Below are 16084 nucleotides of genomic sequence, written 5' to 3' on the forward strand. Positions count from 1 at the left end.
CTTGTATGTTTTGGATACTTACTAAAACAATATATGAAAGTAATGCGAAAGTGGCCACTTTCATGAGTAATCACATATAAGTTTTTACTATTTCTTTTCCGTATGGGTTCCCATAAATTTTGCTTGGCTTGTTCCCTGCATTCAGGTTGAGGAGTCATATGATGATGATGAAGCTTTGATTCCACAATCCCAAGAAACGATGTAGAAAATTAATAAAATCGATATCAGTTGATAATAATCTGCCGATTGCCTAGTTGAAAAAACTTGTATTCTGTGGGGGCTGGGAGCGCGCTTTGTTAGTCGCTCATTACGCCCAGGTTAAAGACTAATAACAGTTAATTCTCTCCTACCTGTAGCACGTGGAGTTTTTGCGCCTATATCTAAATAAATAAATACTGCAGGTTGGACACTTATTTGTGGGAGATGTACCAGTTGTTGGATTTGGAGTGTTCCTTTCACAGCGCAAAATTTTTGAACCAGAGCACTAAAATCAGTCGCAAAGGTGATATACTAAGATTAATGGCAAACAGCAAGCAGGACTTTCTGCTTTTACGTTTATTTGGAAAGCATACATGGCAGGAATTGCCAGTTTTAAGCACGGTGCCAGAGTTTCGTGGTTGTTGTAGCGTTTTCCTGACCTTGTTAATCACCCAAAATATTTAGAACAAAGCATCACATATTTCTGGCAGAAATACTCACACACATATATATTGTTGTGCATTCGGAGCACATTTTGCATTTTATATAAGAGCATTAGCAGTGCAATGAAATATTTGTTTTATGCTTTCATGTTCACAAACACAGGTCACAATAATCATAGAATTATTACCTTTTGTCTGGCTTGCTCAGTGTGCACAACTTGTATTTTATTTGCTGCAAGCATTTACCTATATCAGTGTTTTATAGAAAGGTTCAACGTTATGCTTCTCTCATAATTATAGACTAGCTTAACAAATTTACAAGGTATAAATATATTGTTTAGCAAGCTTGTAAATGAATGCGCCACTACACAGCTCCTCGCCCTCTGATGGATACACAAGACATTACCAACGGTTTTCCTAAATGCCGCATAGGGGCGTTACTACTCGTGGTTGCATGGCCCTGTCAGGTATAAGGCAGCTGTTTTAAGTGGCTGTATCTGTATTTCCTGGATTTGTTTTTTGCCTGTGGACAATTTTTGCGTCACCTCGCCTTTTGCTAACTTTCGCCTGCCTTCCTTAGTCCACATTTGGATCCTTCTTCGCTGTCCATCACTAAACATGAACACATTTCAAGTTCTATAAGATAGGTGTGGGTTTAAAAAATGTAGTTTGAATAATGCGATGTCGATTCATTCAATTTCGAATCGATTTTTAAATATAAATGTTAGTGCTGTCAGTGTTAATCTCGTTAAAATGACGTTAACGCCATAACTGCATTAACGCGGCAAATCTCTGTTAGCGAGTTAGCACGGATCGCCCTGTCCAAGGGGCTGCACGGCGTCAACGCATTAGCACGGTTAGCTAGTTATACATTAGTACCATGCAGCCCGATGCACGGGGTGATCCGCGCTAACTCTCTAACGGAGATTTGCTGCGTTAATGCAGTTATGGCATTAACATCATTTTAACGAGATTAACGCTGACAGAACTAATAAATGTATTTTGCCAGAAATGCCAGGATCTCAGGTTAAATCTCACGAAACTATTTCAACAACCACCAAAGAGTTAAAACAGGAAATGAGGTAAACAGTTCTGCAAAAACATGTAAAATTAAAGCGTGGAGCTCCCCGTTCACCCGACGGCACGTACACGGACATTCTGGATGGTGAAAGCTGACATCTCACAGATTCTGAAGCTGCAGGTTTCTTCACTCTCCGACCAAAATTGACTAAACCAGCAGCAAAAGAAGATCAACGCTACGCTTCAAATTTGATAAGCACTGTCATGCATTCTCTCTTACCTTTGCTTTTACTTCCTGCAGAACTCTCTCCCAGTGTATTTTCTGCATTATTCGCTTGCTTAGTATGCTTTGGTGCTTATTACGCACCAGTCTATCTGTTGTGTGCAGTGCTGTTGGCTGCTGCTCTTTTTTTTTTCAAAGATAACCTCTGACAAGAAAGCCTCATTTCTGCTGTTCAATACCTGTTCAAGAAATGTAAAGTTTTACAGATGATGCAAAACTGCAAAACACTTAGCCGTGTCTCTAATAAACCTCTGTTACTTTGCTCTGCTTCACTTCAGTAGCATCAGGCAATGTTCATATATTGATTCATGGTCTTCTTCAGTTTTCAGTTTTTTAACTACTGCAGAATATTTTAAAGCGGCTAGGTGCTATAAAAAGCCAGGCTAGGAAAATCTCCTTGATGTTTTTCTGTGTTTTATCCTCAGTTACTTTGACACAAAGGCATCTGCTGTGATGCTCACATCGCTGTCTCACAAGTGTCAGCTTTGTCTTTACACTTAGATATAAAAACATGGATATGTACTGATAAATCAGAATCAGAGTCAGAATACTTTTTTAATCCCTATGGAAATTATTGGGTTACAGTTGCTCCAGGACAGTAACAGTAACAGACTAAACTATTTAAACAATACAAAATGTTACAGATTTTACAAATTTAGGAAATAGCACTAATATATACAAATCACTCAATTATAAATAAATATCAAGAATATTGACAAGAATATTACAGAGGCAGAATATATATGATTGACATTTGACTCTAACCTGTGAACTTTGTCATATGCTATTTTACTGCAGAGCATGTGCAAAAGGGTGTAACTATTGCAGTGTTTACAGTGTGTTAGATGGAGGAGTTGTACAGGGAGATGGCCACAGGCAGGAATGACTTCCTGTGTCGTTCAGTGGTGCTTTTTGGTAATCTCAGTCTCTCGCTGAACGTCCAGTCCAGTTTATTGTCTATGCATACTCCAAGGTATTTATAGCCCTTCACAATGTCCACGTTGACTCCTTAGATTGAAACAGGGGTCAAGAGTTTCCTGGTCTTCCTTGGTCTTTGCCACGTTGAGCTGCAAATGATTCTGCTCAGACCACATGTCAAAGGAGTCAACCACAGCCTGACTCATTACCCCTGATGATGCATCCAACCACCGCAGAGTCATCAGAAAACTTCTGAAGATGGAGGTCTCTGTGCTGTGGCTGAAGTCTGTGGTGTAGAGGGTGAAGAGGAAGGGGGAGAGGACAGTCCCTTGTGTTGCTGATCACCTTGTCAGACACACATTTGGGAAGACACACATATATTGGTCGTCCTGTCAGATAATCAACAATCCAGGACACCAGAGAAGCATCCACCTGCATCGCTGTTAGCTTATCACCCAGGAGGGTCGGCCTGATGGTGAGGAATGCACTGGAAAAGTAAAAAAAACCATGAACCTCACAAGTTCACATCTCACCAACTGGACGAGATGGGCGTAGACACACTTGAGCAGGTAGATGATGGTGTCCTCAGCTCCGAGGTGGGGTCGGTAAGCAAACTGAAGGGGATCCTGATGTGGTCTGACTGTGGGTCGGAGCTGCTCCAGGACGAGTCTTTCCAGGGTCTTCATGATGTGGGAGGTCAGTGCCACAGGCCTGTAATCCTGGGGGCCACTGGGACGTGGCGTCTTTGATACAGGGACGAGGCATGATGTCTTCCACAGCACCGGGACTCTCTGCAGACTCAGACTCAACCAGAACAGTTTATGAAAGACTCCACAAAGCTGGGGAGCACAGGCCTTGAGGACAAGCGGACTCACTCCATCTGGTCCCGCAGACCTACCTGAGTGGAGCCTCCTCCTTTGCTTCTGAACCTGGTCGTGAATGAAAGTGATAGTTTCCACTCCAGCTTTCTCCTGTAATTGTCCTTAGCCTCTCTGATCGTGTCCTTCAGTAACACCTGGACCCTTCTCACCTTCTCTTTTTGCCCCCTCTGAAAGCCCTCTTTTTGTCATTGAGGAGGGCTTTGATGTCCTTAGTCATCCACAGCTTGTTATTTGGGTAAAAATTAGCTGGGACAATGAAGCCTGTGCAGAAGTTTATGTGGTCAGTGATACACTCAGTGAGCCCATTGATGTTCTCACAGGTTGGCAGAGGGAGGAACGTAAACAGCCACCAAGATTACATGAGTAATGGGCAAATAATATGGCCTGAGTCTAACAGCGCACAGTTCAAGTCCGGGCAACAAACCAGTTCTTAGATTGTTATGCGGGCAGGGTTACACCAGCGGTTGTTAACGAGAATGGCAAGCCCCGCTCCTTCCTCCTCTACTTACTGCTCACAGCGCCGTCCCAGCAGCCCCGAACACTTTGGAAGACTTCCGCGGATGCGTTGTCGTCGGGAACATCCTGGCGCATCTGTGATTCAGTGAAACGCATCAAGCTACACTCCCGGTATTCCCTCTGACTCCGTGCTAGCGCTGTTAGCGCGTCCATCTTGTTTACTAGCGACCGAACGTTCCCCATTATAATAGACAGCAGACATGGTTTGTACCTCCTTCTCTCTTCGAGCCTCTGCTGTCTCACTGTCTCCTTCCTTCTCCTCTTCTGTCCTCCACGTCTGCATCCTCGCTGTGTTTTCCTCCAGATTTCATTTGGTACATCTGTGGGTCTGTCAACCAGCATCAGGGTGATCAGCTGATCTCTGGAGTAAACAGCCTGTGTGGTGTATAGGACAAATTTCAGGAGATTGAGGCAGACGAAGAGACATAACAGGGACATTTTTTAAGACGGAGCACCTTGAGAAATGACTGGTGTCCCTGCTTGCACTTATCTGCTGCAATGAGTAGAACCTTTTATTGCCAAACTTGAAAACTATTTATGTGTCCATGCATGATATGAATTCCAGCTATTGAACTACAGAAAATCAGTCTGTGGTTTTGAACTTTGCATCTGTGAAAATTGTGATTGACTTTCCCAGAATCAACAAGAACCAAAGTGCAAGATCAGCCAGATTGAATATTCAGTTCCCCATATGGCAGTGGCTATTAAACTGGAGATCTGGCTTCCAGTGAAGACAGGAGAACCAGAGAAAAATGCAGTACAAATGAGTTATAGTTCACTAATGCTGTCCCATTGTCCTTTATTTCATTGTTGTTATACAATGTCTTGATGCATGTGCAATCATCCAAAAACTTGATGCTGTTCATGTGGATGTGGCGTTTTTAGTGGTAGAAACATCACTTCACTCATTCAAGTGAATTCTTCTGTCTAAGCAGGTTTCCCCAGCCAAACAGTACATTTGCATAATGAGTGAAACTAGCGCCACTGAGTGCACAATGGAATGTCAGGTCAGTTCCTTGAACATTAATCTGTAAATTGCCATGACCATTGATCAATGGCCAATAGTCGTTATGACTGCAGAGTCTTGGCCTGATGAGGTGGCTCGTCTGTGTTGTGCCATCTGCTTTGCCAGAGGTTCTTTGGTTTCCCCCGATGTATAAATCCTGCCAATCCTCCTGCACTTAACAGCGAACACTATGTTACTCTGTTTGTGTCGGGGGACCCGATCCTTGGGGTTTAAAAGTCAAAGGGACACTGTGTTTATAGAAAATGTGTTTCAACTGTTCCAATACTCCTGACACACACAAGGGATCACTAAGGGTGATCACTGATCACCACCTCCCTGTGAATGGTACTCATGGCCATTGATCAATGGTCATTGATCAGTGATCAACTGATCAGTGGTTGTTGGTCAATTGTCACAACAATTTGAATATTAATAATGAAGGAACTGACCTCCCAGCTCATTGTTCCTTCCGTGGTGCTAGTTTCAGTCATTATGCAAATGTAATGTTTATAATGTTGGGGAAACCTGCAGTCAGCTGAGACTGATGAAGTCACCTGGATGATGAGTGACAAGATGTTGTTATAAAATGTCCATAAAATTGTGGAACAGAGTGCATAATGTTTTTTTTTTTTTAGCTTCTAATAAGAACAATTGCAGAAAAAGTTTGAGACTACAAATAGGTACATGTTTATACGGGTACATTTATTTTAAACACCAAAGCTATCAGAAGCTTTACACACAAAAAAAACTTATACAGGATGATTGGTTAAGCAGTGGAGCTTTGCTAAATAATGATTCCAAATGGCTTCAGCAAAATGACACTTCAGATAGCTAATTTCAGTGTTCCCTTTCAGCCATGACTCAAACTTTTATTAAATATCTGCTTTATTGAATCGCTACCTTATCGTGGTGGAGGGGTTTGTGTGTCACAGGGATCCCAGGGGCTATGTTGTCTGGGGGCTTTTGCCCCCTGGTAGGGTCTCCCATGGCAAATTGGCCCTGGGTGAGGGACCAGACAAAGAGCGATTCATAAGACCCTTATGAAAAGGACACCGAGGGAACAGTTTACCCTGCCCGGGATAGGGTTACCGGGGCCCCGCCCTGGAGCCAGGCCCGGGGAGGGTGCCCGAGGGCGAGCGTCTGGTGGCCGGGCCTTAGTCCATGGGGCCCGGCCGGGCACAGCCCGAAGAGGAGACATGGGCCCATCCTCCCGCAGGCCCACCACCCACAGGAGGCGCCATAGCGGTCGGGTGCATTGTGTGCCGGGTGGCGGCCAGGAGCGGAGGCCCTGGAGGACTGACCCCCGGCTGCCAAGACTGGCAATAGGGACATGGAATGTCACCTCTCTGGTGGGGAAGGAGCCTGAGTTAGTGCGTGAGGTTGAGAGGTACCGGCTAGATATAGTCGGGCTCACCTCTACACATGGCTTGGGCTCTGGAACCAGTCTCCTGGAGAGGGGCTGGACTCTGTCTCAGTCTGGAGTTGCCCCTGGTGAGAGGTGGCGGGCTGGGGTGGGTATCCTAATATCCCCTCGGCTTGCTGCCGGTACGTTGGGGTTTTTCCCGGTGGACGAGAGGATTTGTTCCCTACGCCTTAGGGTCGGGGAACAGGTCCTGACTGTCATCTGCGCTTATGCGCCGAGTGGCAGCTCAGAGTACCCAGCCTTCTTAGAGTCCCGGGGGGGGGGGGGGGGGGGGGTGCTGGAGGGTGCTCGGCTGGGAGACTTCAATGCTCACGTGGGTAACGACAGCGAGACCTGGAGGGGCGTGATTGGGAGGAACGGCCTCCCTGATCTGAACCCGAGCGGTGCTTTGTTATTGATCTTCTGTGCTAATCACAGTTTGGCCATAACGAACACCCTGTTCGAACATAAGAGTGTCCATAAGTGCACGTGGCACCAGGACGCTCTAGGCCGTAGGTCGATGATCGATTTTGTAATCGTATCAGCAGATCTGCGACCATATGTTCTGGACACTCGGGTAAAGAGAGGGGCTGAGCTGTCAACTGATCACCACCTGGTGGTGAGTTGGATCAGGTGGCGGGGGAAGACGCTGGACAGACCTGGTGCACCTAAACGTGTAGTGAGGGTGTGCTGGGAACGTCTAGCAGAGGCCCCAGTCCGCGAGATCTTCAACGCACACCTCCGGCAGAGCTTCAACAGCATTCCGAGGGAGACTGGGGACATTGAGTCCGAATGGACCATGTTCAGCATCTCCATTGCCGAAGCTGCTGCATTGAGCTGCGGCCGCAAGGTGGTTGGTGCCTGCCGTGGTGGTAATCCCCGAACCAAATGGTGGACACCAGAGGTGAAGGGAGCCACCAGGCTGAAGAAGGAGTCCTATCGGGCTTGGTTAGCCTGTGGGACTCCGGAGGCAGCCGACAGGTATCGACAGGCCAAGCGGAATGCGGCTCGGGCAGTGGCTGAAGCAAAAACTCGGGTGTGGGAGGAGTTCGGAGAGGCCATGGAAAAAGACTTTTGGACTGCCTCGAAGAGATTCTGGCAAACCGTCAGACGTCTCAGGAGGGGAAAGCGGTGCTCTACCTGCACTGTGTATAGTGCTGGCGGAGCGCTGCTGACGTCGACTGAGAAAATTGTCAGGCGGTGGAAGGAATACTTCGAGGACCTCCTTAATCCCACTGACACGTCTTCCGAGGAGGAAGCAGAGTCTGGGGATGAGGGGAATGACCCGCCAATTTCCGGGGGCGAGGTCACTGAGGCAGTTAAACAACTCCTTGGTGGCAGAGCCCCTGGTGTTGATGAGGTCCGCCCCGAGTTCCTGAAGGCTCTGGACGTTGTAGGGCTGTCCTGGTTGACACGCCTCTGCAATGTTGCGTGGAGATCAGGGGCAGTACCTGTGGACTGGCAGACCGGGGTGGTGGTCCCCATCTTTAAGAAAGGGGACCGGAGGGTGTGTTCCAACTACAGGGGGATCACACTCCTCAGCCTCCCTGGGAAAGTCTATGCCAGGGTGCTGGAAAGGAGAGTTCGTCCGTTAGTCGAACCTCGGATACAGGAGGAACAATGCGGTTTTCGTCCTGGTCGCGGAACACTGGACCAGCTCTTTATCCTCTCCAGGATACTTGAGGGTGCATGGGAGTTTGCCCAACCAGTCTACATGTGTTTTGTGGACTTGGAGAAGGCATTCGACCGTGTCCCTTGGGGTGTCCTGTGGGAGGTGTTGCGGGAGTATGGGGTGTCTGGCCCATTGCTACGGGCCATTCGATCCCTATACAACCGTTGCAAGAGCTTGGTTCGCATTGCCGGCAATAAGTCGGACTCGTTTCCGGTGGGTGATGGGCTTCGCTGGGGCTGCCCTTTGTCTCCGGTTCTGTTCATAATTTTTATGGACAGGATTTCTAGGCGCAGCCAAGTGGCGGAGGGCTTTCGCTTTGGTGGCCTCAGAATCTCATCTCTGATTTTTGCAGATGATGTGGTTCTGTTGGCTTCATCGGGTGAGGGCCTCCAGCTCGCACTGGAACGGTTCGCAGCCGAGTGTGAAGCAGCGGGAATGAGGATCAGCACCTCCAAATCTGAGGCCATGGTTCTCAGCCGGAAAAGGGTGGAGTGCCCACTCCGGGTCGGGGATGAGTTCCTGCCCCAAGTGGAGGAGTTCAAGTATCTCGGGGTCTTGTTCGCGAGTGATGGGAGAAGGGAGCCGGAGATCAACAGACGGATTGGGGCTGCAGCTGCAGTAATGCGGACGCTGCACCGGTCCGTCGTGGTGAAGAGGGAGCTGAGTGTAAAAGCGAAGCTCTCAATTTACCGGTCGATCTACGTCCCTACCCTCACCTATGGCCACGAGCTGTGGGTAGTGACCGAAAGAACGAGATCGCGGATACAAGCGGCAGAAATGAGCTTCCTCCGAAGGGTGGCTGGCCTCTCCCTTAGAGATAGGGTGAGAAGTTCGGCCATCCGGGAGGGGCTCAGAGTAGAGCCGCTGCTGCTCCACATCGAAAGGAGCCAGCTGAGGTGGTTCGGGCATCTGACAAGGATGCCCCCTGGGCGCCTCCTGGGTGAGGTGTTCCAGGCATGTCCCACCGGGAGGAGGCCCCGGGGCACACCCAGGACACGCTGGAGAGATTATATCTCTCGGCTGGCCTGGGAACGCCTTGGTATTCCCCCGGATAAGCTGGAGGAGGTGGCTGGGGAGAGGGAGGTCTGGGCCTCTTTGCTTAGGCTGCTGCCCCCGCGACCCGGCCCCGGACAAAGCGGATGAAGATGGATGGATGGATGGATCTGCTTTATTCATGTGAACAGTTTTGTGGTGAATCAAATTTGGTAATTAGCTCTGAGTCTGATAAACTGTGGTAGACTGGCAACTTGGTACACAGTGCAGATGTAGTGGTATTAGTGGTATATTTTTCACACTCAGTAGGTATCAAGGCGAGAACCATGAAAAACAGACACAAACAAACACATGCACTTACAAATATAAATCTAGGCATATACTGACACATTAAGGCAACCAACCTGAACTGATTTCTGACACATCATGCATACAACACTGTAAAATTACAATCTAGCATCAATGTAAAGTATACTAATCTATATTTACTGCTGTTTGATTACAGCTAATAGTTACACTGTCACCCATTTTAGACACGGTAGATGTAACATCATTGGCGCTTTGTCATCAGGTTAAAATGAAGGTACTCTGTCAAGTTAGGTTGCACTGACAGAACAAGCCACAGCATTTGTGCGACACAGTCAAATTACACCATGTGAGATTTAACAGTAGTCCAGGTGCTTTATAATGCATGGTGTCACTTACCATGGCAACTATAGTTTCACAATTCCTTTAATAATCAGAGAAGCCAACAAAATGTATTCATCGTAATACTAGCATTTATGCTATGAACCTGCTCCTGGTGACCTCTCTGAAGTTCTCAGTATCACTTGCTGTTAGGTCTTTATCATTACTGTCTCAATGTTGTGGATAATGGTGTAAATTAAGTCTGACTTTGAAGAAGACCATAGGTTGATCCTTCTGCTCTTGAAGCAGCAGACATATAATAAACTCAGAAGACTTCTAGAAACAGCCCGAGGCAACAAACTTACTTCTGTTAATATTCTAACAATACTATCAAGATTTTAAAGATTAAAGTAGATATTGATATCACATTAATATCCATCGCATCATTTACTGCACATTAAATAAGTTCTTCCTAGGACTGCACTCTCAGCTCTCGGATGTTGTGTACTGTTAGCAATCAACAGTTTGTCTTTCTGTATCTGGAAGTCCCACAGGATCTTAGCTCAGTCATTCCTGACCACCCTGGGCTGGTATTCCATTTCCAGGCCATACTCGGCACAGATGTTTCTGTATATTATGCCGGCCACTTGGTTATGGTGCTCCATGTGTGGCCTGCCTGCTAGCATCTTACACCCTGCTGTTATGTGCTGGATTGTCTGAGGACCATCTTTGCACACCTGGGGTCTTGCCTGGTGTGGTAGATCCCAGTCTGTATGGATCTTGTGTTAAGAGCTTGTTCCTTTGCTGCCATGATTAGAGCCTCTGTGCTGTCTTTCAGTCCAGCTTTGTCCAGCCACTGGTAGGACTGCTGGATGTCAGCCACCTCCTCTATCTGCTGGTGGTAAATACCATGCAGGGGCCTGTCCTTTGATGATGGTTCTTCTCTTTGCTCCTCTTTTTTCTCGGGTTTCTGCTGCCTGAGGTATTCACTAATCACAAAGTCAGTTGTGGCCATCTTCTGATGTACTCATGAATGTTGGTTGGCTCATCCTGGACAGTGGTTCTGCTGCTCACCAGTCCTTAGACTCCTTCCTTTCTCTTAGCGCACCATCTCAGGGTGCTGGATTTGGGGTGAAACCCTCCAAGAATGGCGAGGAGCTTCCTTGTCTTGATGTCAGTGGCTTCTATCTCCTCCTTTGGCCAGCTTATTACCCCAGCAGGGTACCTGATCACCGACATAGGTGATCAAGTACAGGACATAGGTGTTGATTGTCTGGAACTTCTTTTATCTATTCAGCTGACTCCTCAGGACTTCCCTTACCCTCTGCAGGTATTTACTGGCCTTCTTATTAGTGCACACTGTCCATGTAAATGCAACAGTCTGAAAATAGGGCAGATGAGTTGCCACCATTAAAACAATGATTCCGCTTAAAATAAAGCACTTGCTTTTACTGACCCCTAATAAACCCTCTCTTACTTTGTTTAAATCACAGAAAAATTACGAGTCTTTCAGTTCCTGTTTTACAGCTGCTGTCACTGGTGGGGAAAGTGCAACCCTTCCCTGTTTTTTCCTGCAGGATGGCGTGCTAATGAGGCGGTGGTCCCCAGATGACACCAACAAAACGTACATTTTTATGGAAAATAAACCATCACAGATAAGTCTAAATATTCTACAAAACCCAAAGCACAATGGTGGTCTAGCACTAGCACATTTTTATCACTACTTCTTATCCAATAGATTGCTACATGTTTCAAAATGGATTAAACCAAGCTCATATTAGACAGGGCTTGGCTGGACCTAGAATAAGCATTCTATGGACAAGTAAAAATCTCTCATTTGCCAATTGTAAACTCCAATATTAAGCATCAAAACTGCTTTAAAAGCCTTAACATATCTTAATCTTAAAAACTAAGTCTTCACTGTCAAGCTTGTGGGAGAAACAAGACCCAAATGCAGTACTTCCTGAGAAGCGACAGTGAATTTATTTACAGTGAAGAAACAAGCAACGACGTGCGAAGCAGTATCAAAAAACGTGGTTCCCTCCATGATGATTTCCCAGCTCCCATGCAGTGAATCCCTCTCTCGATCTGTGGCGCTCAAAAATCCATTCAGAAATATTTGCAAGTGGTGCACGGCTCTCTCGACACTCTCCCGATTGTTGTCCTGGCTAAACAAGACACGATAATTGGGTGACTAACCACGACGAAGGACAAGGGATCTTTCACCATAGCACTGACTGACTGTTCAGGCACTGTGTCATTCAATGATCCAGTGTTGGCTGAAGTCCAGCCATTATGTGAAATAGTGTGCCTGTGATGAGAATCATCGTCAGCAGGTGAGTATGATTGCCAGCGGGTGTGGCTGGCTTCAGGGTAGGAAAACTGTCCAGGAAACAATGGGATCAAAACAAAGCAGAAAAGGCAGGTTGACTGGGAAGGACTGGAGGACCATGGCATTCACTTATCCCATGTAAACCAGCACCCATTTGGAACATTCCATATACTTGTCAGAGAAAGAAAATATTACAATTGTCATCGTGGCATGAGAAAGGGGTAAAAAACAGTAAGGAAAGTTCCATATCAAACTATAGAATCAGCAACAATACCTTTCTTTAATATAAGTAACTAAAGTCCATAATACAGGAAAAATTTAATCCCAATCAACTGAATCTAGAAATACCTACTTGGTCCCACAATTTTTAAATATCAGCACCCTCAAATGCCTATTGCCCAAAATTATAAGCTATTGTTTAAAACTGATGAATCAATATCCCTCCAAACCATCAATTGGGAGCAAGATCTTTCCATAAATCCAGATAAAAGATTCTGGACACGATACGCTTAAACACCTTCAGAAAAGCCCAACTTACAACTTGTACAATACAAAATTCTCTACAGAGCACACTATAGAGGACAAAGGTTGTTCCAAATGGGCCTTACATACTCAGACAAATGTGCCCATTGCAAAGACAACTCTGCTGAGAACTATATGCATGCTATATGGTCCTGCACACCTGTCAAAAGGCTCTGGATATGTGACGACGTGGTTTAGCTGCTGGATCCCAACCTCACCCAAGCTGTCCATCTTAGGGGGAAAAAGTGAACTAGATAAGTAAACACATCACATATGTTCCTTATGGATTGCTAAGAAAACTTTTCTCATGAACTGGAAGTCAAAAAACAGCTTATGCATTAATCAATAGAGAAATTTAATTCTAGATCACATCAGTCTGGAGACAATGTCTGCCTCCTCAAAAAAAACCCCAAAACTGATTTAATTTGTTTCTGCGTTTTGGAGATGAGGGTGGTTCCCATCTTTCAGAAGGGGGACCAGGGGGTGTGCTCCATCTATAAGGGGATCACACTCCTCAGCCTCCCCAGTAAAGTCAATGCCAGCGTGCTGGAAAGGAAAGTTCGTCTGTTAGTTGAACCTTGGCTACAGGAGGAACAAAGTGGTTTTTGTGCTGGTCGCAGAACACTGGACCAGCTCTCTACTCTTGAGGATACTGGAGGGTGCATGGGAGTTTGCCCAACCACTACATGTATTTTGTGGAAATGGACAAGGCATTTGACCGTGTCCCTAGGGGTCTCCCGTAGGAGGTGCGTTGGGATCATGGGGTGTCTGGCTCGTTGCTACGGTCCGTCCTGATGAAGAGAGAGCTGAGTGTTAAAGTGACGCTCTCCCAGGGTCCCAGGGGTGTGTTACTGTTAGAGGCCAGAGTAACCTGTAAGAGCTGCTTATACTGATGTAGATTTTGACCTACAGTACATGGAATACAAGTATACATGATAACCTGTATTATTATTATTACATCATTCAAAGGGTAGTGGCCTACCTTTTGAATGATGGTCATCACTAATGATACCCAGTTAGTTGCCAAGTGCACAGATTTAGAGGTGAGCTGCTGATAATGGGTGTGGCTGAGGGGAGGGCTTGATCGGAGGCCCACCCTGGCAAGCACGCTTTCAGATGAAGCAAGATTGACATCAGCAGGAAGCAGTTACAGCTTGGCAGGTCTCCTCCCCGGCTCCATCCAAGCTCTGTTTGCCTACTGGATAATACTCATAGGGTCAAAGACTTGGACTTTTTAAACAGAGAGCCGGCTCCAGTCCTTCCTGTACTGAGGGTGCCTGGTCAAAATCCAACAGCTCTCAGGCCCTGAGTAGTCTGAGCTACTTTTGTGGACTTCACAATATCAGGCATATAGTTTTTTGATATATCCATCACAAATCAGAGAAATTGAGAACAATAGCAGTGAACAAAATATAATGAAACGTTTTTGTTATAAGAAGAATTTCTTTTTCAAAATAATTTGATAATTTTTGCATTCATTGGCTAGTGGAGGGTTGCAGACTCAGAGCTGTGCACTGTGGCCCAGACATGTGGGATGTGGTTGCCTGCTCAAGTGTCAAGAAAAACCCCCCACGTGTCATATTCTAAGCAGCAATATAACTGTTAGACCAGAAAAGACACTCTGAATGTGAAGCAGGTGTTAGCAGTGAGTCCATCGGCTCAGTGCCCAAGTCATTGTTTCATTTGAAATCAATAGAATATTGTAATTACGCCATGAGCTAAGGATGGAAAGATGGCCGTGACGTAGCAATGATTACACTTCTACAAAGGGTACCTCTAAGCTGCTATGAAACATCTTGTTTTTCTTTATATAAAGCCAAAATTTTATTTCTGCCTGTGTCTATTGTATTGGCAGCTTTAGCTCTCCTGTTTATTGACATGTGTGCTTTAACGTTCTGTGTTGTTGTCTTTCAATAATTCTCTCAGATGGCCCAGGGAGGAGGTCATAGGACTCTACTGTATGGACATGCTGTGCTCCTGCGACACTCTTACAGTGGAATGGTCAGTGACACAGACTACATCTAAAAACATAGTGCAAAAAGATCCTTTTATCATGAATGTTGTAACATAGTTGGGAATAAGAAAAAGAAAAGCCTTTCATTCATCCCTCTGCTAAGGCACAATGTTTAAATGTTCACGCACAGTTCTAGAGGTTCAGTGAATGTACTGTCATTTCTTGATAATTTGATTGATAAAATCATTTTATTTATTTGTGTTTCTCTGTTTAGTACCTGTGCTGCCTGTCCACCTCGCGTTCATCCACAGACAAACTGGCTTTTGACGTGGGGCTGCAGGAGGATACCACAGGTATTTATGTTTTGTACAAATATCTGCACCACCGCTAAACGAAATGAGCGTGTCTCATTTAAAAGCTAAAACAATGGAAAACGATAATAAATAAAAACACTTCAGATAGTCCTTGTTGTGTAACACTGTAAAATATCCAGCCTGGCCCAAGTGAAAATATTTGACTGCTCACACGATTGCATATAATCCAAAAAGTTGACTTTCTTTAAAAATTCACCAGTTGTGAATTTTGGATAAAGGAGTGTTACGCAGAGTGTAAACATCAACTAGCTTCAACAAAATAAAGTTGTTATATGTTAAATATCATATACACCCCCCACACCCTCCTGTATAGCTGTATTAGCGAGAACAAGTTCAGCAAAACGTCTGTTTTGTGTGTCATGCTGCTGTTTGCTTTTAGTTTCTTGACATCATTACTGGAATGAAACTCGGTATTATTATAGAGTCTGACTGCTGATAAATGAAAGCTGCTGTGGAGAAACATAATGCACCACACCGAGATCTACTGTCTGCCTTATTGCTGAGCTCTCTTTTTAAAAGTCATGGAAATTACAACAGTTTCAGGGTTGAACCAAAGTGGTGCACACCCAGCAAGGAAATGGACACAAGTTTGTTTTTCATGGACACATCGCTGCTTTATCTCCTGTAATACTGATGATGATGATGATGATGATGATGATGTGTGTGTGTGTGTGTGTGTGTGTGTGTGTGTGTGTGTGTGTGTGTGTGTGTGTGTAGGCGAGGCATGCTGGTGGACCATCCATCCAGCATCAAAGCAGCGCTCGGAGGGAGAAAAGGTTAGAGTGGGAGATGATCTCATCCTGGTCAGCGTCTCCTCTGAAAGATATCTGGTCAGTAGCAGCTGTGTGTGGGAACATGCCAGCAAAGATGAACTCAGATCTTGATGTTGCTTGCTTTCTTTCTTCATGTGGCAAGATGTGTCCTAGTACTAGTAGGATTTACA

The 16084-nt window shown here is 45.6% G+C and overlaps 1 protein-coding gene across 6 annotated transcripts in view; it reads left to right on the forward strand.

The window, feature by feature from the left end:
* The window catches only part of LOC147309048 (ryanodine receptor 2-like), a 319734-nt gene that overhangs the window by 72508 nt on the left and 231142 nt on the right, over positions 1-16084 (forward strand). For all 6 annotated transcript variants that reach the window (XM_086273380.1, XM_086273384.1, XM_086273382.1 and 3 more), the window contains exons 4-6: positions 14740-14814; positions 15042-15120; positions 15859-15971. In XM_086273380.1, coding sequence (XP_086129506.1) covers positions 14740-14814; positions 15042-15120; positions 15859-15971 — 267 coding nt within the window. The remainder of the gene's footprint in view (positions 1-14739; positions 14815-15041; positions 15121-15858; positions 15972-16084) is intronic.

This window comes from Aulonocara sp. 'chitande type north' Nkhata Bay, linkage group LG18 (genome assembly GCF_057382095.1).
Source record: "Aulonocara sp. 'chitande type north' Nkhata Bay isolate Kocher_YH1m ecotype deep benthic linkage group LG18, A_spYH_male_GT1.1, whole genome shotgun sequence".
NCBI classification, from domain to species: Eukaryota; Metazoa; Chordata; class Actinopteri; order Cichliformes; family Cichlidae; genus Aulonocara; species Aulonocara sp. 'chitande type north' Nkhata Bay.